The following is a 21,038-nucleotide window of genomic DNA, read 5'->3' on the forward strand; positions in this document are numbered from 1 at the left end:
GGGTTAGACGGATAAGGCCGGCTACGGCAGACTGGGAGGGACAAAAGCGCTGAAAGGCGGAATAGCGATTCGAAATACTTGTGAATGGGTTTTGTGGGAAGTTTGGTATGTTTAATCATGTCTATACTCAGTAGTACTGTTGGGAAAATAAATGTATAATAATTTATTATCAATTATTAGTTATAATCTTTTATAAATAATGATGTAAATACAACTTTAAAATAAATGTATAATAATTTATTATCAATTATTAATTATTATCATTTATACAATATGCAAAGTAAATACAACTTTAAAATAAATGTATAATAATTTATTATCAATTATTAGTTATTATCATTTATAAATATGAAAGTAAATACAACTTTAAAATAAATGTATAATAATTTATTATCAATTATTAGTTATTATCATTTATACAATATGCAAAGTAAATACAACTTTAAAATAAATGTATAATAATTTATTATCAATTATTAGTTATAATAATGATTTAAAAATAATTTCAAAATAAATGTAAATACAACTTTCAATTTAATGTAATATTATTAAAAATAATAATATCTACCACAATAATAAGGAGTAGAAGTATAAACTCAGTCATTTAATTTGAAAATAAACTTTAGTACTAAAGTTTAATTTAACTGGAAAAAGAAGTACTATATTAATGTAATGCATTTTCCATTATTAATACAATTCTTATTATAGTTGTAGTACTTTTTATTTACAATAATAAAAAGTAGTTTTGTATACTTTCGATATGTTTAATTTTACTTTGGGAAAATAAATGTATAATAATTTATTATCAATTATTAGTTATAATATCATTTATAAATATTTAATTTGAATTCTAAGTAAATACAACTTTTACAAAATAAAAATGCATTGATAAATAATTTACAACTTAAAATTATGTAGTTATAAAAATAATAATATCTACCACAATAATAGAGGAGTAGAAGTATAAAATATCATACAATCAAATTGAAATACCTCAAATACAAGTAATTGTACTTAGGTAAAGTACTTGAGAAAATGTACTTCCCCCGCTGCTTATACTATATTAATGTAACGTATGTTTTCATTATTAATACGGAATTCTTATTATAGTTGTAGTTACTTTTTATTTACAATAATAAAAAGTAGTAGGTTTGTATACTTTCTGTATGTTTAATCATGCCTATACTCAGTGGTACTGCTGTTAAGATGAACTTATAATAATATACCATTTATTAGTTTGTTTATTTATCTATTTATTAATAATGCGTATTTGTAAAGTAACTTAAACTATCAAAATAACTGTATTTGAGTAAAAAGTAGAATATCTACCACAATTATAGAGGAGTAGAAGTATAAATTAGCATAAAATTTAAATATCTAAAATACAAGTATGTCGAAATTGTACTTAAGTACAGTACTTGAGAAAATGTACTTCCCCCACTAACTATACTATATTAATTATTAATGTATGTATTTTCCACTATTAATACAGAATTCTTATTATAGTTGTGCTGTTATTTTTTATTTATAATAATATATTTGTAATATTGTTTTTATACAGTATAATATAGAAATAAAATAAATATAAATTAGAAATTTGATAAATATAGATATATATGTAATATATATAGTTTATATACATATATGATTTTGAAATATAACTATGAAGAATGAGTACTAATTACCTGTATTTTAATGCTAATACCTTTGTACTCTTAATTCTTGTAACAGAGTATTCTTCACACTGTGGTATTACCACTTTTTCTAGAAGATCTGGATACTATTATAACTATAATAATACTTTTATTTTTTGAGGAAAACATGAACTTGACTAGAACTAAATTCAAGTTATACTGGCGAAGAAAAAAGGAAACAAAGAGATAATTCAGATAAAATTAGGATAATCTCTCCAATAAAAGTGCATTAATTCAAACAAGTTGATGTTTTATATAAATATGTTGAGGGGTTTTGTTGTTTCTTTTATTTCACAAAAAATGTCCATTAATTTGCGTAAAATAACAAGCACATATATTTGCAACAGAATGATGAAACTAAAGATTTTAAAGATGGTAATTACTCTTTATTGAGCCGACTGTCCTGTTCAGGAAATGCCAGGACAGTCTGTTTACACTCATGCAGATAAATCTCCTCCTGGTTCTTTGTCTTCTTTGCCAAATGAGACCCGCTGATGCACACATGCTCTCTCTCTTTTCCCCCCAGGCTGCAGGAACAAATCCCAAACCCCAGGAGGAACCTATTTATACCCTAAAAGAAATGGATCTTCCTTTTCTCAACTTTAATTTACTCCATTTATCGCTCAATATGGGACGTTTTTAAATGGATTAAAGACAGATTGAGGAGTAACAGAGTGTTTTAATGTTTAAACGTTCTGCCTAAATGCTGCAGTGTTTTGTTTGATACAGATGTAGGACGTAATGAAGTCCAGCTGATGGTTGAAATAAAATCAACATTCATGGTTTCACTTATTAAAAGTGCATTTCCAATTTTATACGCCCAAATCACATCATGATTCTTCAATTATTGACATCCCTTTTTAGTTTTTGTTTGTTATCTGTTGCTGTAGTCATATTCATAACATAGATAACGGTATTTATATCATATAATCACTGATCTTATTTATTCAAATTTAAGGTACTTTTACTTTACTTGAGTAATTTCATTCTATGCAACTTTATACATCTCAGAGGTACATATTGTACTTTTTACTGTTTACATTTGTCTAACAGCTTTAGTCATTTGACAGATTACAGTTTTTCGTCCCCTTCCTGTCCAGTGAAAACCAACCATCACCACTAGATGGCAGCACTGCTTTAAATTCCTAAATCAGTGTGATAAAGTATGTTAAAATAGGTTTTATTTCTGTGTGTTACAATACAGTTAATAATGAAAGATAATAATAATGGATAAAATAATAATAATTAATAATATGAATAATACTCAAAGACACTTTTTATGGAATAATCCTAAACTTTAATGTTAAAGTTAACTTTAACTGGAAAAAGAAGTAATAGAATAAAACTGTCAAATCAGTTTGGGATCTATTTTAATTCCCAAATTACATTTTCTTTTATATTGAATTGCTGATAATTTTCAAGGATGTTTCATGGAAATTACTAATTTAATTTGGCACTAATTCTAGGGAGAAATAGATCATTGTACGCCTCCAATTACAGTAACTAAATCCACCAAAATGCATTGATAGCAATACCTAGAGTTTACAGTATTTAGGTCAAAATAAGTAGAATTTATTCTTAAAAATAAGTTGAGTTTTTTAGAATAAAGTTTCCAATATTAAATGAATATAAAATCACTTCTTACTTTCAAGAGAATTCCACAGAATCAAAATCTATTATTAAACTCAACATATACACCTAAAATAAAGTCAGAATTAGGTTAATTTTCCTTATATGCTTGTTCATAAATTATATAGTTATTCCTTGGAAACTTAAAGGAAATTGTAATTGAATAAAAGAGTTAAAAAATGTAATTAGACATGCAGAGAATATGAATATTAACTTGCTTTATTCTTGGTGATTAACCACGTTGAGTGTACTTACCGTCACACACCAGCAGAGGGAAGCCTTGTACAATAATGTTTACAGGCCAATTGTTTATATCATATTTTGACTATTAAATAGCTTTTATTTAACATATATTCAGCTGTTATTATGTATATTAGGCCTTGAATTGTAATTATATTCTTCTATATTCTATTCAAAGACACATGTATCTGTTAATAAACTCAATAAATGTGTGTAAATGGATCACTAGATGGTTTCTGTCTGCTGTTTTAATAAAAAACATTCACACCAGATCAATTTTCATTTTCTTTATTTCCCCCCAAATCTCAGAGCCGTAACAAAAATACAAGCATTTTTTTTTTTTATATGATCTCAGTCATTTACATATTCATATAGATGTACAAAGTGAGAGCCGGTGAGCAAAAGTGCTTTTAAAAAAATCATCTTTGAATAATATTCATTTAATTAGAAAGAAAAAAAAAAAAATAAAGAAAAAGACCAACAAATTAAGGCTTAAATCTACGGGGTTAAAGGTAAATATGATGAAATAAAAGGAATAAATCAGTGCAGAGTCTAACGTTTTCATTACTGCAGAGAGGGAACCTTGTAACGTCGACCTTTTCACAGATATATCACCGCTCATGTCGGAGGTTTTCACAGGCCTTGATGTGGTGGAACATTTTTCATGACCCTGAGGTCTCCGGGGGCAACGGCCGAGTGAGCAACAAATCACAGCTGTCACCAGGAAACTGTAAATCCACTTCAGGCGCTGTCGGGAGCGTGAAGGTTTACCTGGACGCAGAAGTCAGGAGGAATCGCAACAACGAGAATCAGTCTGAATAAAGGAGGTTTTTTAAAGTCCTGTAATATCGACTTTACCGAAAACAGATGATGAGTCTATGGACACAGACATGAAAAAGGCCCCACACCTCTAATACATTAAAACAAAACAGTTAGACCTTATAGGTGGTGTTAAGACTCTTTTTGTAGTTATTTTGTGTCTTTTTGTGGTTATTTTTTGTCTCTTTTTGGTGATTATGTAGATGTTTTGTTTCTCTTTGAGGTCATTTTGTGTATTTTTGTTGTCATTTTGTGTCCTTTTAGTGTTTTTTTTGTCACTTTGCAGTAATTTATTGTCTCTTTGTAGTTATTGTGTGTCTTTTTATTGTTTTGTGGTGATTTTTATGTCTTTTAGTGTCTTTTAGTACTTTGTTATTGTGTAGTTATTGTGTCTTTTTGTGGTCATTTTTGTCTCTTTTTGGTGATTTTGTGTGTCTTTGTAGTTGTTTTTATCACTTTGTGGTCATTTATTGTCTCTTTGTAGTTATTTTGTGTATTTTTATTGACATTTTGTGGTGATTTTTTGTCCTTTTAGTGTCCTTTTAGTGTTTTTTTTGTCACTTTGTGGTCATATTGAGTCTATTTTGTAGCTGTTTTGCGTCTCTGTGGGCATTTTGTGTCTCTTTATAGTTATTTTTTTCTCTTTTTGGAGATTTTGTGTCTCTTTGGAGTTGTTTTTTGTCACTTTGTGGTCATTTTGAGTGTCTTTGTTAATGATTTCTGTCTCTTTGTGGTCATTTTGTGTCTATTTCTAGTTAATTTATGACACTTTGTGTACATTTTGTGTCTCTGTAGTTGTTTTTTGTCACTTTGTAATTGTTTTGGTCAATGTGTAGTTGTTGTGCGTGTCTTTTCAGTTGTTTTGTGTGTCTTTATGGTCATTTTGTGTGCTGTGTGTCTCTGAGAGATTGTTTTACCAGTTTCCATAGTGATGAGCTGCTTTGTGTCTCTTCTTAGCTTGTGGTTGTTTTGGTCTCTTTGTAGTCTTTTTGTGTCTCTTAGTTTTTTCATGATTCTTTCCAATCATGTTGAGTCTCTTCCTGGTTGGTACATGTCTTTTTTGAGTGACAGTTTGTAGATGCCATGTCGTAATTGAAGCTAAATTGAAAGCAAAAAGAGGAATATTCTTGCATGGAGTTAAGTTTTCGTCATCAGACACCAGATAGCTGTGAGGTATATTTTGGTTCAAAAGGTCACTGCCGGGGTTAATCTGCAATATCGGGCGTCGAGGAGAAAAGGAAATGAAAACCCTTCAGACGATTCTAACATCTCGACAAGGAAACTTCTCAGAGGAGGCGTAGCAGCGGGGGGGTGGAGGATGTCCCTCTGCTGCACACAGCAAAAATAACATTCACTCAGCTGGGATCAAGGCCGGACCACGAAACAACACACACACACACACACACACACACACACACACACACACACACACACACACACACACACACACACACACACACACACACACACACACACACACACAAGGAAACTTGAACACTGTTGAGCAGATGGAAACAAACACGAGACTGTCTTCAATTTGAAGAATGTTATTTTGACCCACTTAGGTCGACGAGACGGGATGGAAAACAAGAATCAGCGCTGTCTGTCTTTTGGATTTGGAGGTGATGAGAAGTGACTCTCTCTCTCTCTCTCTCTCTCTCTCTTCAGCAAAGTGGTAAATTTCCTGCTAAATCCCTTTTTTTTTAAAGAAAGAATTCTGTCAAATTACTCCTTCAGCGGGTTTTCATTAATCACTGCTTCTCGCGTTACATTTAGGAAAGAAAAAAGGAAGTTGAATTACTGTAACCGAGACCCTAATCGACATCAAAAACTGTTATTATGCAGCATGTGTGCAGAGAAAATAGCTTGTTGAAGGAACCGGCTGTGTGTAAGCTGACCCGTCTGTATCTAAATAAATTAACAAGGCACAGCGTTTTCTTTTCCCCTCCTCAACCATGTGGTCTTTCCTGCTGCTCATAGTTTCCCCTCACACACACTCTTGCATTTCCAGACGTGCACGCACTCTTATCTCTTTCCAAACAACCCCAATGCCCCGTGAAGTCGGTGTGTAACTGAACAAGTGCCTGTTTCTTGGCCGCTACTCCCGTTTCCATGCTGTAACACCATCTCCAACGCTGCTATGTGAGTGTGTGTGTGTGTGTGTGTGCATATGTACAGGTGTGTTATTTCATGTGTGCGTGGTCCAAGAGGAGACCCACAATGCACAGGATGACAGACACGTCAGGTTGAGGTGAAAGGCCTTTGTTGCCACATGTTCAAACCCCCGTCTATTCTTACCACAACAGGTATATAGGGTCAGAGCTCCCATGCTGACATGCAACCATCTACAACTAGCACAGTGCAGCTCCTATAGGTGGAAAAAGGGTGTCAATTTAGTCCCTGGGGAGTTATTTCCGACCACTAAAGTCTGCAGCGGCAAGACACAACACCTGGTAGATGGAGAGTTGACTTTATAGACAAAAAGAGCATCATGGTTGTCAAATAGAGGATGTGCAAATAAAAGATTGGCTTGCAACAGCCAGGCAACAAAGAGAAGGTTTAGATATTTGCTGTGTCTTAAAAGCATTCAAAAAGTGGAAGTGAAAGTGGTTTTGCAAGCATGCTAACCATACAGCTAATGCTAACGATTGTCACTACAAGCAGCCAAACGTTTAGCAGATAGCGACTGTTAGCTAGCTAGCAAGTGTCTAAACCAAAACAATGTTTTTCTTAATTGTGCTTCGTTGGACATGTTGAACGAATAACAGTTGTTTGTTGATGAAATTATCATAACTTGCAAATTGCGTAATCTCAACAATCTTACCATCTACACACAATCGTAACGGTTTCAATATGGCCGCCAGATGGTGCAGAAAACCAGCTTGTCAGATGTTTTCCGCGTTCTCTTCGCCTTCAAGACACAGTAAAGCAGTAAGAATGAACAAAAGCTAGTAGGTGACAATGCTAACATGTTAGCCGCGAGCACTAACAGCGGATGAAAGGTCTACTTTGGTTTAACTCCAACCCATAAAGCTCTGTTGAAACCAAAACCACAGTGTTTATTCAGGTCAAATGCTGCCCTGCCCTCCAGGTCTAATGATGACAAAAAACAAGACAATGCTTCCTTATAATGGACGTTTGTTGGATATTAAATCTTTTGGGGCGGAACAAACTTGTATTGACTCAAACATCTAAGTGGTGAAAAACAAAAAAGCTCAAGGCACGTGAATTTATCTTTTCTTTCGACCTTGTATCCTCCGTGTAGGAAGAAGTGCTATCAAGGATCACTGACATCATCGTTTGTGTTTCTTTATACCGCGGGCCAGAAAACTAAACATGTATCGGCGACTCACATGACCCCAAAAAAAGAGCCTGGATTGTTTTAATGAGGCTGTGCTCCGGAGCAAAGAAACAATTTCCTCCATTCATCCTTCCTCCGAAAGATTCCCCATCCCTTGATCTAATTCATTAAGTTCAGAGTAGTGGAACCGATTATATAGACGCGCTACAGAAGCTCTCCTTGTCCAGAAGTCCAGATGCATATCAGCCACTGTCTTAAATAACATGTTCTGTGAATACGACTGGTTGAACTTAATTCAAACAACAACAAAAAAAGGGAAAGAAAAAGTACATTGAGATAACCAGACAATCGGTTTCTTTGTGAAGGCGAGATAGACGGGAGACTCTTTTCCCGTGAGACCAGAGTCTCGTATTGTCCGTTAAGAAAACAGGAAACGTGGTGTTTGTCATCCTTCGCAAATCTCCCATAAAGTTGTGCTTCCCAATTGTTATTTTCCTTGGAGTTGATGAAGAGAACAGCGCTAAGAAAGTCTAGCAGGTGTTTCCAAAAGGTTAGAAACGTCTCCAACGCCAACGAAAGAGTTCTTGTTTCTCTTCTCATGCTTCGTTTTTTTTCTTTAAATGAAAGGAAAAAAAATAATGTGTGCAATGAGAGTTTTTAATCCAATCCAGGTTGGTTTCAACCACAAGTTCATCCTGGAAAAGACAGAAAAAAAACCCCCAATTTGCTTTCTTTCTGCACTAATAAAAAGGCAACTAAATCAAAATGAAGCCGTCTTTTATCCGTCGGTCTGCACATAGAGAGCACGAAGGTTTGCCTCTAATCTCTTTCTCTTCATCGCTCAGCGTCTCTTCAGTTTCCTCATTTTATCAACCAACAAAAAGGAGGAAAACAACAAAACAGAGGAGAGACAATCTTCTCTCTCTTTAGTCAAACAATCCATCTGCATATCTCAGCAACCGGCCGGCACATCCGTCATGAAATCGAACTCGTTCTGACCCAACCAGAGCTCGGGCAGCTCGTTGGCTCGGTCCAAACCGAGCTCCACCACCAGCGACATGAGGACCTCCTCGTCCACGGGGTCAAAGTCGATAATCCCACCGGCGCCGGAGCTTTGGTTGCCCATGTTGATGCCGATCCCGCCTCCACCGAGCCCTCCGGACGCCCCGATGAGCTGGTTTCCTGCACCAAGAGGCGAGGCGCCGAAGCCCCGCTGAGCACCGCCGGGCGCCGCAGAAGCGCCGGCGAGGTTCTGGTAGTGCGAGTTGAGCTTCTGGAGCTGCATGCTGGCGATGAGGTGCGGCCCCGTCTGGAGGCAGAAGGGCTGGGGTTTGGAGAGCGGCGCCGACGACAGCGACGACCCGGGAGCGGAGGCGGTGGCGACGGTGGACGGGGAGAACGGAGCGACGGAGGTCTTGGAGGACGGGTAGTGGAGCAGGGTGCTGAGAGGAGAGGAGGAGGAGGAGGAGAGGTCCTTCATCGCAGCGTGGGCGTTGCCAGGAAACAGCAGCGAGGTCATCACCAGGAAAACACCAGAGCCTACGGGAAAGAACATAGAAAGATGTTATGCAAAGTCAGCAAACTGGGACGAGATCAGCTCGTTAGCTAAACAGAAGCTACATCATGTAGACTAGATGTCATTAAAGACAAGACGACACTGTAAGAGACATTTGAGTTAACCGACTCTAAATCCAGACATGCAGAGAACCGTCAAAAAACAGGAAAAACCTTAAAGAACATCCTCTTTATAAAAGTATGGAAGTATGAAAACCTAAATGTATAATCAATGTTTGATGGTGAACTTAGTTTCCAAAAGAAATAGTTTGACAATTTTGGAAATACATTCATTTTCTTCCTGAGAGTGAGCTGAGAAGATCGATACCACTCACATGTCTGTATGAAGCTAAGAGTCAGCAGGTGATTAGCTTAGCTTAGCATAAAGACTGGAAGCAGGGGGAAACTGCTAGCCTTGTCTCTGTCCAATGTTTAAACACCTACCTGCACCTCTAAAGCTCAATAATTCATCTCATATCTCACAGAAAGATATCAGAGTGGTTTCGATCTTTTAGTCCCTTCTGCAAGAAAGCAAATGAACTCTTCCTACTCAAAATGTTCTTCACATGCTTGGAAACTGAACACATGATGCATAATACACGTGTGTAACTTTTGGAGTGACCTTTAAATACTTCCACTCAACGAAGAAAGGAAGACAAATAACTTAAGTGGTCTTTAAACTGTGTTTCCTGACAAACACGCGGCTGCTTTCAGACCAAAACAACGACGGCGTTTGTTGACTTAAGAGCGGCTTTACTCCAGTTCTTATGACTCTTTAAATCACCGGAGTCGTGGTTGTCTGGGAAACACACACGCACACACACACACACACACAAAGTGTGTGTGTGTGTGTGTGTGTGTGTGTGTGTGTGTGTTCTCTTGATGTCTGCTTTTCCTCCTGACCTATTGAGCAGCAAATTAACCGTGAGAAGGCCTGTGGGCACTAACGGGGTTAGTGAGTGTTTATAGGTCTAAATGTGTGTGTGTGTGTGTGTGTGTGTGTGTGTGTGTGTGTGTGTGTGTGTGTGTGTGTGTGTGTGTGTGTGTGTGTGAATGGAGTTCCCAACATAACAGAGCCTTTGAGGATCTCAAGGAGTGATTGGGTCACATGGCAGGATAAATACATATGGTCCCTGAGAACAGAGCATATGTCTGCCTGTGTGTGTGTGTGTGTGTGTGTGTGGGCGAAAGTGTGTGTTGTATAAAACCTGACACATTGAGAAAATGTGTGTTTTTTAGTGTGTGTGTGTGTGTGTGTGTGTGTGTGTGTGTGTGTGTGTGTGTGTGTGTGTGTGTGTGTGGAAAACCCTCTTGCAGAAATACTCCTGGAGGCTCATGTTAAAGTCCCCGAGCTGGTTTATGTTACATGCAGTTCAAACAGTGTGTGTGCTTCAAAACACACACACACACACATCATGCGGCTATCCTTTGAGTAAGTCAATCACTTAATATGAGATATTATTACACACACACATGTGCACACACATAAACAATCACTTAATACACACACACACACACACACACACACACACACACACACAGAGCCCCTCCTCCCAGCTCGTATTTAGCGAGGGCATAATTGCTACAGGCAGGCATGCAGCTGCACTCCACTGATAGAGTTAATACACACACAAAGATACCAAACAGCTGTCAATGAAAGGTCTGCATGTGTGTGTGTGTGTGTGTGTGTGTGTGTGTGTGTGTGTGTGTGTGTGTGTGTGTGTGTGTGTGTGTGTGTGTGTGTGTGTGTGTGTGTGTGTGTGTGTGTTCATTATTCATTGACTGATTACTGTCAGGGCCAGGCTGCACATGGTGCCTCTGCTCAACAGCTTTCCAGCACATTGAGTCCAGGAGACACAAACAAACAAATTTGCAAACATTCTCTTCTCGAGCGGCTCAGATGAAAACATATTTTTGTTTTTTAGATCCCTAAAAGCTAAATATAAACATTTTTTTTGCATTTTAAATGTGTGCTATAGGGAAACATTTTAAGGGTTTAAATCAGTTTGTTATACACAACACTGCTTCACAGGAATGAGAACTAAAACCTGGAAAATCAATGTTTTTTTGATTAGATACCTGAAATAAAGTCTGTGGTTAACAAAAGATTAATACATTTTAAAGTTCTGTTCTACGATATAAAATATGTCAGTAAATACCCCTTTTTGTGAATTTTGAAGCTTTTAAGTGTCTTAAAAAAGACAGTTTTAGCCACTTGGTGTCCACTTGTGAAACTTAAAAGTATCATAAACTTGAAAAAAGAAGAACTAACAGTCCGTATTTTTTCATTGTGACTTTGTTTTTGGGATGGCAGTACATGAAAGCAAGGGTTTAGGCAACAAAACCGGTTAGTTAGGTTTAGGAAAAACATTGTGGTTGGGCTTAAAATAATACGTACACATATAGGTTTAAACAACAAAACCACAACAACAAAATCTGCAATGCAATATTAAACACTAGTCTTGAGTTGGAAAACCCTGTTTTTGTCATAACTGGTCTTTCTTACTGTTTAATACGACGTCACTCCCTCAGACCTTTGCATCGTCACGAGGATGCTTTTAATTTGTCCATCCACCACAAAAAAAAGGTTCTATTTGACTTTTTATTGGTATTCTTTGAGTCCTAAGTGACACTAAAAAAAATCGGACAATTTGAGTTTATGTTCACAAAACCAATAGATTGACATTTAGTGTTTTTTTTATGACCTGCCATGAAATTTGACTGTTACCTTTGACCTAAAAAAAGACCCTGGAAAGGAGATTATTCCACTAAAGAGCATACATTTGGCATCAGATGTTTTTATCTTTATTGTTGAGAAACTATGACAAACTGTTTCCTTAAACATCTGTTTTCTTTCGCTTGGTTTAAATCATCTCAGACCTCAGAGTGTGCTGATCTCACAAAAATGAGAGGAATTATGGGTATTAAAGTAGAGCAGCTTTACTGTCTGTTTTCTATTTTGTGGTTGCAGCGATTTTAAGTATTTTTAAGAGCAATTTTCATGATTTCGCAATAGTGCACATGTCATTTTTTGGAGATTTTAAGTTTATTAAACCACATATGCAAACTTTAGACCTGCTACAAGACCTGAAGTTCATCTCTCAACAAACTGTTGTTTTAGATGTGAAGTTATGAGACAGGAAAATACCTAAAGGAAGTCAAGACGTGTTTTTTTTCCTCCTCACATGAACATAACATCTCTTTTGGCTGCCGTCTTGCTTTATTCCTCATAATAACGGAGCTGAGAGGAGGAAGGATGCTGTGTGAAACCGCTGGAGCAGAGCCAATGTTTTTTCCTCGGTTCACAGCTGACTGACTCATTGTGTTCCCCGAACCACATTTTATGAGTTTGTGCAATCGGCGCTGGCTTTAAATGATTTCATTGGCAGTTAGGCTGCTGTGTTGGCTATGAAGCGTTATTAGTAGCTCTTATATAATAAAAAAAAAGTCCCCATGTGTATATTAATGATTGCTATGGTATTAATTAATCAGATTATAAACAGGAAATAGTGTACAGTGATATAAAACATTCAAATATTCACATTTTAGACGCTGGAATTATTTAAGTAATAAATCACTAAATATTATAGGGAAATTACATTGAATGAGAGGTTTAAGAGGTTTTAAAAGTGCATTAAGATCAGATGAAACACATATTTACTCCTTATGAGAGTAGTTGAGGGGAAACAAGATGAATTAATTTGTAAGTAGGGTAAATAATTCATTGTTTAAGTCATTTATGAGGCAAAAAATGCCAAATATTCTCAGATTCCAGCCTTTCAATGCCCTCTTTTTGGACTGTTGTTCCGTCAAAAGTACAACAATTCTGCCATTTAATAGGAAAAATAATTAATAGATGAAAACATGATAAAAAATAATAGTTCCAGCTCTGTTTTATACGTTTTTTGAGGGATATTAAAGGACAATAAAGTCACTAAACTCTCTGTTAAGTCCTCACATGTTCACTCTTGACCAAGGTCCATTTAGTAGCTGTTCTGGAGCTTTCTATCAAATCACAAGCTCTGTCACGCAAACATGGAGGGGAACTATAGAAAAGTGTTAAAGAAAACATCTACCAGCCACCAAATGGACCCAACTGTTCGATTGTTTGATCAATAAATACGATATAACGTCAATAAAAGAACAATAACTTCATTATCAACTGACTATTGATCACTGCACAGACCAACAACACCAACAACAGAGGATTCAATTACACAATTAAACCGTGACGAGCCAATTGAAACGTCAGGCTGTCCCTTTCACACACACACACACACACACACACACACACACACACACACACACACACACACACACACACACACACACACACACACACACACACACACACACACACACACACACACACACCATATGCTGTCCCAGCGTGACGCACTCACCACTTGCTTTAATTGCCTCCAACTCCACATTGAAGGCGGTTAATGAGAAGCCAATTTAAGAAAGAAAAAAAAAAACAGACTTCATTTGTTCACTAAAGTTTAAGTCTGTTGTATCTAGTAAAACTTAAAAAAATGACAAATACTTTAAAAATGGATTACTGTTTAGTATTATTAAGACTGCTCTTTGTGCAATAATGCTTAAAATGTACAATAACTTGTGCAATACTTCCATAAATACAGCATTCATACTGTTTTAATGTGTACTTGTGTTATATTTTGTAACATTATGTACATTATTTACATTTTTATTTTAATTTATATACTTTTTTACGTACTCTGATTGTGAAAAACTCCAATTACTAATAAGCTCGTGTCACATTTTCATTGATTTATGGGTGAAATGCAAACTGCAAACATACTTCAAAACAACAGAAACCGGTTGCATTTAGAGAAACAAACATAAATGCAATTATGCAATACATTCTTACTTGTGTGTGTATAAAAAAATACTTGCAACCGAGTTTATCTGTGACGTTTAAAAGCATTATAATCAAAGAGAAAATGCAAAACCCTTGAGCTCGAGGCATGACCTCGTTTAAAATGTTATGTACACACTTTAAAGGAGACAGATTATCACTCTGACATGTCCTGTCAGAGAGGAGAACATACACCCAACTAAAGGGAATAAACCCAAACAGAGGGAATAAACCAACCTGAGAGAATAAACCAACCTGAGAGAATAAACCAACCTGAGAGAATAAACCTGAGAGAATAAACCAACCTGAGAGAATAAACCAACCTGAGAGAATAAACCAGAGAGAATAAACCAACCTGAGAGAATAAACCAACCTGAGAGAATAAAATAAACCAACCTGAGAGAATAAACCAACCTGAGAGAATAAACCAACCTGAGAGAATAAACCAACCTGAGAGAATAAACCAACCTGAGAGAATAAACCAGAGAGAATAGAGAGGAGTCCTGCTGCAGCCCAGAGAAGTCCAGTAGAGTCCACAGAGGCTTATTATGGAGATCAAACTGGTTTTAGTGGCTGAACTGGAGAGACTGGGGGTTTCACTCAGCTCCTCAATGAGCTCCTTACTGAATGAAAAGCATTTAGTGCCTCGCGCTCTCCTCACTGACCAGCCTGGTGTGTGTGTGTGTGTGTGTGTGTGTGTGTGTGTGTGTGTGTGTGTGTGTGTGTGTGTGTGTGTGTGTGTGTGTGTGTGTGTGTGTGTGTGTGTGTGTGTGTGTGTGTGTTGACATCCCAAAACCAGGAAATGGATTTACACAGGATCCGGATTGACAAGTTGTATTGGTTGAGGCAAACACAAGTGGGTGGGGCTTCATCATATTTAATAAAATTATGAATAAAGCACATATTTGCATTTATATGTGTTTTATGTGAAGTGTACCTGCTGACAATTATGATTTAAATCCCTTAAGGTTAGTTTAAAAAAACTTTTCTCGCTCTTATAAGTTCATATTTTGTGTCCTTGTGATATTTATTACATAATTGTTTTAAATCATCTTGTCCATCTCCTCTAGTCTTTTCTTTCTTATGTAAAACACTAGTTTCAAAAAAGTGCTGCATAAATGAAGGCAAGACAAGTTTATTTATATTATATTATATCATATTATTCATATAGCACATTTGAGCAACAAGGCAATTCAAAGTGCTTTATATTAAACATCAACAGCAAAAGAGACACATCACAAAATATGAAAAACAGTGATTGAAGAGGCAAGACAGTGAAACATTTTAAGAAAGGAAAATATCAAAAGTTTGTGTGTATAGAAGAGAGTTTTTAAAGCCTTATCATGGCAGGGAAAGCAGTTTTTATAGAAAAGTTGTTACTAAAAACACTCTATTAAGAGGACCCTTAAACTGAAGCAGCTAAATGGAACCCAGCCATCACAATTTTGTTGTTATTTGTGAGTTTTTCTATCTACTGTGATATGTCAACATGTCTTCTGTGGGTTCTTCCAGCTCCGGGTTCGTGAGGTGAACTCCAGCCTCCAGGGTTTGGATGCTGCCGCTCTGCAGGGCAGATGTTTCTCAGTCTGAAAACCACCACCAGGAATCAAATGGACCATTTCTGTCTTTGTCTGTGTCTCTCACCCAGAGAGAGAGAGAGAGAGAGAGAGAGAGAGAGAGAGAGAGAGAGAGAGACTGGTGGTCTGTGAATGATTTGCATAACTGCATGTTCTGGTTGTGGAGAAGTCCTCTTGTGATTAGAGACACTGATGAATATGTACCGAATGATTTATCAATGTCATGTGGAGGCTGGAACATCAGAAATGATCCCAGTGATGTTTGTGTCCTTTTAAATACAAAGTGTCACAGTAAAAACTCTTGACTTTTGCAAAAAAAAGAAAGCTGAAGAGCCTTAAAATGTCCTGTTATTATAGTTTGTTTTATTTTACTGCACTTTTATTTGTTTTTGTTAGTCACACAATGTGGTCTGTGGTTTTAAATCTGTAAAAGCATGTATGTATAACTAAAATATAAAAGAAGACAAAAACACTCAATATGTTATGCATAAAAATGAAACATGCCAAAAGATAAACACACTTAAACTTTTATTTATGTGCTTTTTGCACCTTTTTCTCATTATATCTCGTTGGTCAGACTTTTTTAATCATTATGATGAATATGTACTGAAATGTAATGTGGTGGTTGTTACATAAGAAATCTTAGTAATGTTTGTTTCCAACTTTGTGCCTCACTAATGTTTAATTAACCACCTTTTAAATACAAAGTGTCACAGTAAAAACTCACACAGCCATTAAAGTCACTGTCTTTTGCTTAAATCACTCAAAAAAAAGAAGCTGAAGAGCCTTAAAATATCCTGTTTTTGTAAGTTGTTTTATTTAATTGCACTTTTATTGGTCACACAATGTGGTTAGGCTGTCATAAAAGCATGTGTGCATAACTAAAATATAAAGGAAGACAAAAACACTCAATATGTTATGCATAAAAATGAAACATGTCAGAAGATAAACACACTTAAACTTTTATTTATGTGCTTTTTGCAACTTATTCTCATCAATTTCATCCTAAATCATTATAACTGCAACAAATAAACTTCCTTTTTTCTTGTTTTTATTCATCTATAACACTAAACCACTCTATTCCAGAGTTATTGGAGCCAAAAGTAACACTTTAAACTACTTTTATGAATGTTTTTAAAGTTAAATTATCCTTTTTTATTCATAAGGAACAAACAAAAGGCTGTTTTCGGAGGGAAAAAACTAAAAAATCACCCAGAGTGTCGTTGGGGAACGTCCACCAATTCATCCCCCGTAAAAAACCTCCCCTGTTTCTCCCTCCCACCCCCCTAAAAAAGGACCAGTCCATTCAGCATTCATGTCCGTGGAGAGGGAGGACGTCATTACGCGCCAACAACATGCGTCGTCGAGGTCCAAGTGCCACGCGCTCGGCCTCTCTTCCGTTAAGCAGATAAAAGGTGGCATCTGTCTTTATTGTGCGAGTAAATCCCCTCCGCCATTGACCGCAGACACTTCACATGTTGATGAGGAGGAGGAGGAGGAGGAGGAGGAGGAGGAGGAGGAGGAGGATGTATAGACGGAGGCCCACACTTTGTTCCACCCTTCTGGGAGGAGACGTTATGCAAATCAAAACTAAACCGTTTGTGATTTCCATCGTATCAGGAGAAATAATCATAGCATGTTGGTCAGACTGGACTTTTTGGATGCAAAAAACTGATAAAACAGATATAGATATCAACGATAGTAGATGCATTCTGCTTTGTTTTTGGAAGAATCCCTCAAATTCAAATAGACTAATGCAAAATGTTTGGCACACAACTGTCAAACTCTGTGAGAAAAAAACCAAAGCAAGAGGAAGGAACTATAGTCTTGTGTTTATCTGATCAACAGAGACTGTCAGATGAAACTATTCAAAGCACCAAAAAAAAAAAAAAAAAAAAAAAAAAAAAAAAGGGGCTTGCCGCTGCTGATTTGCATAAAAGTCGTTGGAAAAAAGTTTGTTTTGGAGTGGAGCAATAAAGGTGTGTTCAACGCAGGAACCAGAACGGGAGGAAAACTAGTCAATAGAGCTGTAAAGATCAAAATGAAACCAGTAGTTTAGTTGCAGTTATGATGTTTCTTTGATTGGTGTTCATGGGGAAGTAATAAATAACTTTGTTTTCAAGGTAAAATGAAACTGATTGGAGCATCCAATAATAAAAAAAGAGCCCTGGTTACAACCGTACAAAAATGAATATGCATGTGTCTGGAGGAACATGATTTAGAGCCAAATTACAGCTAAATGCAGGCAGGAAGGCTCCTTCTTTAACGTCATGTGCAAGATCTTGTTTTCTTTGCAGAGTACGTTTGCATTAACTTGCTGTTTTTTTTAAATATGTCTAATTATCTTGTCTCTAGACAATTTAAAAACTGGGCTGCAAAGGGTCAAAGGTTACGTAAGGCCTAACTGTAGTCTGTACGCTGAACTTCTCTTCGATGCACCAACATTTGTGTCATTTCTTAAAGATAAAAAGTAACAGGAAAGATATTTTATGCATTAAATTAAGTATATCATTAGGTTTTTTTAAAAAGACAAACGACTGCAGGTTTGTGACAGAATCTGACCTCCACATCCTTACTTTATAGAAGCTAAATGCTAAATGCTACTTGTATTCCCAGTGATGTGAGGTGCAGAAATGTCCAATATGAGGGATGCTGTGTTGAGACATGATGATATGACTCATAAACAAGCAAGACTGATAACATGGGAAAGTTTTTGTATTAGTAGTCCCATTTTCCTTCCAAAAATAAGATTTTCATGAGTCACAATGGGAGACAATCTTTTTTGTTTTTGGGAGAAAAAGACAATCCATGAATTCCAGCAGTGAGTTTTTCTAATTTGACTCTGCGAAGCAACGAAAAACTACATAAACACACACAAACTATCTCACGTCTCTCATGTTTACAGCCCCCCCCCCCCCCCATTCACCCCCCCCCCTCCCAGTTTATGAGATAGAATTTCAATCGTCTCTCCTTTTCCAAAACTCGTAAAACGTTGTAATGAGTTTCATTTGCCCCGGCTACGTTGGGCTCAAACCGCCGAGGTGACCGCAGCAGTGTTCATAAAGATCACAGGGGATCCTCACACACACACACACACACACACACACACACACACACACACACACACACACACACACACACACTTCTGTTCAGCACATGCCAACTCCTACATTTGGTGTGAATTTCCAGGGGCCATTAATTTCGTGGAACATCACTTCTAAAGGAAACAGGCCCGACATTTGTGGTTCCTCTTTCAAACGCCTCCATTAACAGGACCTCGCCGTGTAAATCACTGCTTAAAGACGCAGCAGAGACTCGTGACAACAACATGCTCTCCTGTCTCTTATTTTCAACAAAACATGCCAAAAAAATATATATATATATATTCTGTGAAAATAAATGCACGAACATACAAACTTATACAATTTGATACATGAACTTTATGTGAAAACATTCCTAACAAGATTTCATGTTTTCATTAACTTAATTAATTCATACATTGAGAATTAAACATTGTGGTACTATTTTTACTAAACTTAGTCAAGTTAAAATTGTGTTTTTTCTCTCAGTAAGCAGCTGGTTAAAAGTTAAAGAAAAGGCAGTCAAATATTTTGGAAAATCTGCAAGAAATAAGAGAGAAATTTGCCTTAGCCATAACTAATTATGGATTTCAATGCCTGAAAATGTTTTTTAGAGGCAACAATTAAAGATATCCTTAAATATGAACCACTTTTAATCATTCCCTGGAGTGGGTGAAGTTTGGACAAGTATGGAGGATAGAGTTTGAAACTACATGCAGATAAAAGCTCGTAAACAAGCTAAACAGTGGACGTTGAAGTGATTTTTTTGTTGTGTAAAACTATTTCTACGGTCAAAAATGTACTTTTTAAAGATTAACTTCACCCCCAGGTCTGAGCTAAGTCCACCTATTGCATCATTTAGAAAAATGCAAGCTAACGTGAGCATGAAAACATGACAGAATAAGCAAACCACTGTTAGCTCGCTGAATAGTCGGCTTATGTTAGCATGGAAACATGGTGGAATTAGAACAGTAGATGCCGTTTTGAGCCATTTTCAACAATAAAAAGATGATTTCTTTCCACATTTTTAAAACATTTTTATTGATGTGTTTCAACACAGAACATTGAAATCATTTAGTTTACAGATTAAAACACATGTTTAATGCTTCAGCTACTCTTTATTTGGCCCTAAACAGTGGGGTCACTCACTGTGATGCTACATGAAGCCTCCACATGTTTTTCCACTCGCGTCAAAATTCCATCTTCATTAAGAAGGATTTGAAGGGTCGGGTCTGATGTGCAGCTGTGCGATGTGACCGACGTGCCACATCACACACGCTCCAGCTGGAGGGGTTAAAAGAGATGTTTCTGTTTCTGTTGAAGGAAATAATCAGATGCATTTTGCTGCTATTTATAGAATTGTTCAGGCATTTTAACGACCTATGAAGAGAGTGAGAACTGAGATGTTTGTATTTACAAAAAAAACAGACTTTGCAGAGCATTTGGGGACATTATAGCTACATTTAAAAGGCAGCTACAGTTGATTTCATTTTAGTTTATACTGCAGATTTCAACATTTTTCAAGATTTCGGTCAACGTTTTCAGTGGTAAAAAGGAATTGAAGACACGTTTAGTGACCTTTAACCTTTTCAAGACGAGATTTACAGCGTCTGTTAATCTTCAAGCAGCAGCCATGTTTGTTTATTGACCTAAAGTCCTTCGTCTACCAGTTTAAGTCTGCTGCTTTCATCTAAAAACCTTCTAAAAGTTCATGAAATCTTTGGAATTTTAAAAGGATGTGACCAAATTTGTAAAAGGGACAATAACCGACAATAACAAACTCTGTCCAGATGTTTACAGATTTTGCCCAGAGGTCAAAACAAAGCCGCTGAGCGAATCAACTTCCTCTTCGTCTAACTGTGCAAACTATTTCAGACTGTGTATTTATCAACGCTCAAAAGATTCTCAATTCATTTCACATATATTCTACTTTTTGGAACTTCCCAGACATTCGTAGAAACCTTTTTACAAGTATAACGAGGCGTTCGGGGAACCTCAGTGTGTCGTTTTTTGTCCGTTTTAGTGCTTATCTGTCCTCAAGAGGCTGAAATCTGCAAAAATTGTTTTTTTCTGTTGTATCTCAAATATCCGAAAGACAGGATGAACACGAACACATCCCTTGATACAAAAAAAAACTCTCGGTGCACTGACTGTAAATTCAGTTTTACATCCACACACTGAACTTTTCTCATTCACACAAACACACATACCTTTTTTTCCCAACAAACAAAAGGATTATAAACACCCCCCCACGCCACCCCCCCC

General features: G+C 36.5%; 1 protein-coding gene across 1 annotated transcript; it reads right to left on the bottom strand.

The window, feature by feature from the left end:
- Positions 1–4,766: 4,766 nt before the first annotated feature.
- cited1 (Cbp/p300-interacting transactivator, with Glu/Asp-rich carboxy-terminal domain, 1) lies at positions 4,767–14,686 on the bottom strand. Its single transcript, XM_054601494.1, has 2 exons — positions 14,599–14,686; positions 4,767–9,222 (listed from the first exon to the last, which is right to left on the bottom strand). The coding sequence occupies exon 2, from the start codon at positions 9,200–9,202 to the stop codon at positions 8,636–8,638; it is 567 nt and encodes a 188-aa protein (XP_054457469.1). The 5' UTR covers positions 9,203–9,222; positions 14,599–14,686; the 3' UTR covers positions 4,767–8,635.
- Between the last annotated feature and the right edge of the window lie 6,352 nt (positions 14,687–21,038).

This window comes from Anoplopoma fimbria, chromosome 7 (assembly GCF_027596085.1).
Source record: "Anoplopoma fimbria isolate UVic2021 breed Golden Eagle Sablefish chromosome 7, Afim_UVic_2022, whole genome shotgun sequence".
NCBI classification, from domain to species: Eukaryota; Metazoa; Chordata; class Actinopteri; order Perciformes; family Anoplopomatidae; genus Anoplopoma; species Anoplopoma fimbria.

Excerpts from the sequence above, each read along its gene's own strand:
- cited1 (XM_054601494.1), bottom strand. The coding sequence starts at position 9,202 with ATGACCTCGCTGCTGTTTCCTGGCAACGCCCACGCTGCGATGAAGGAC.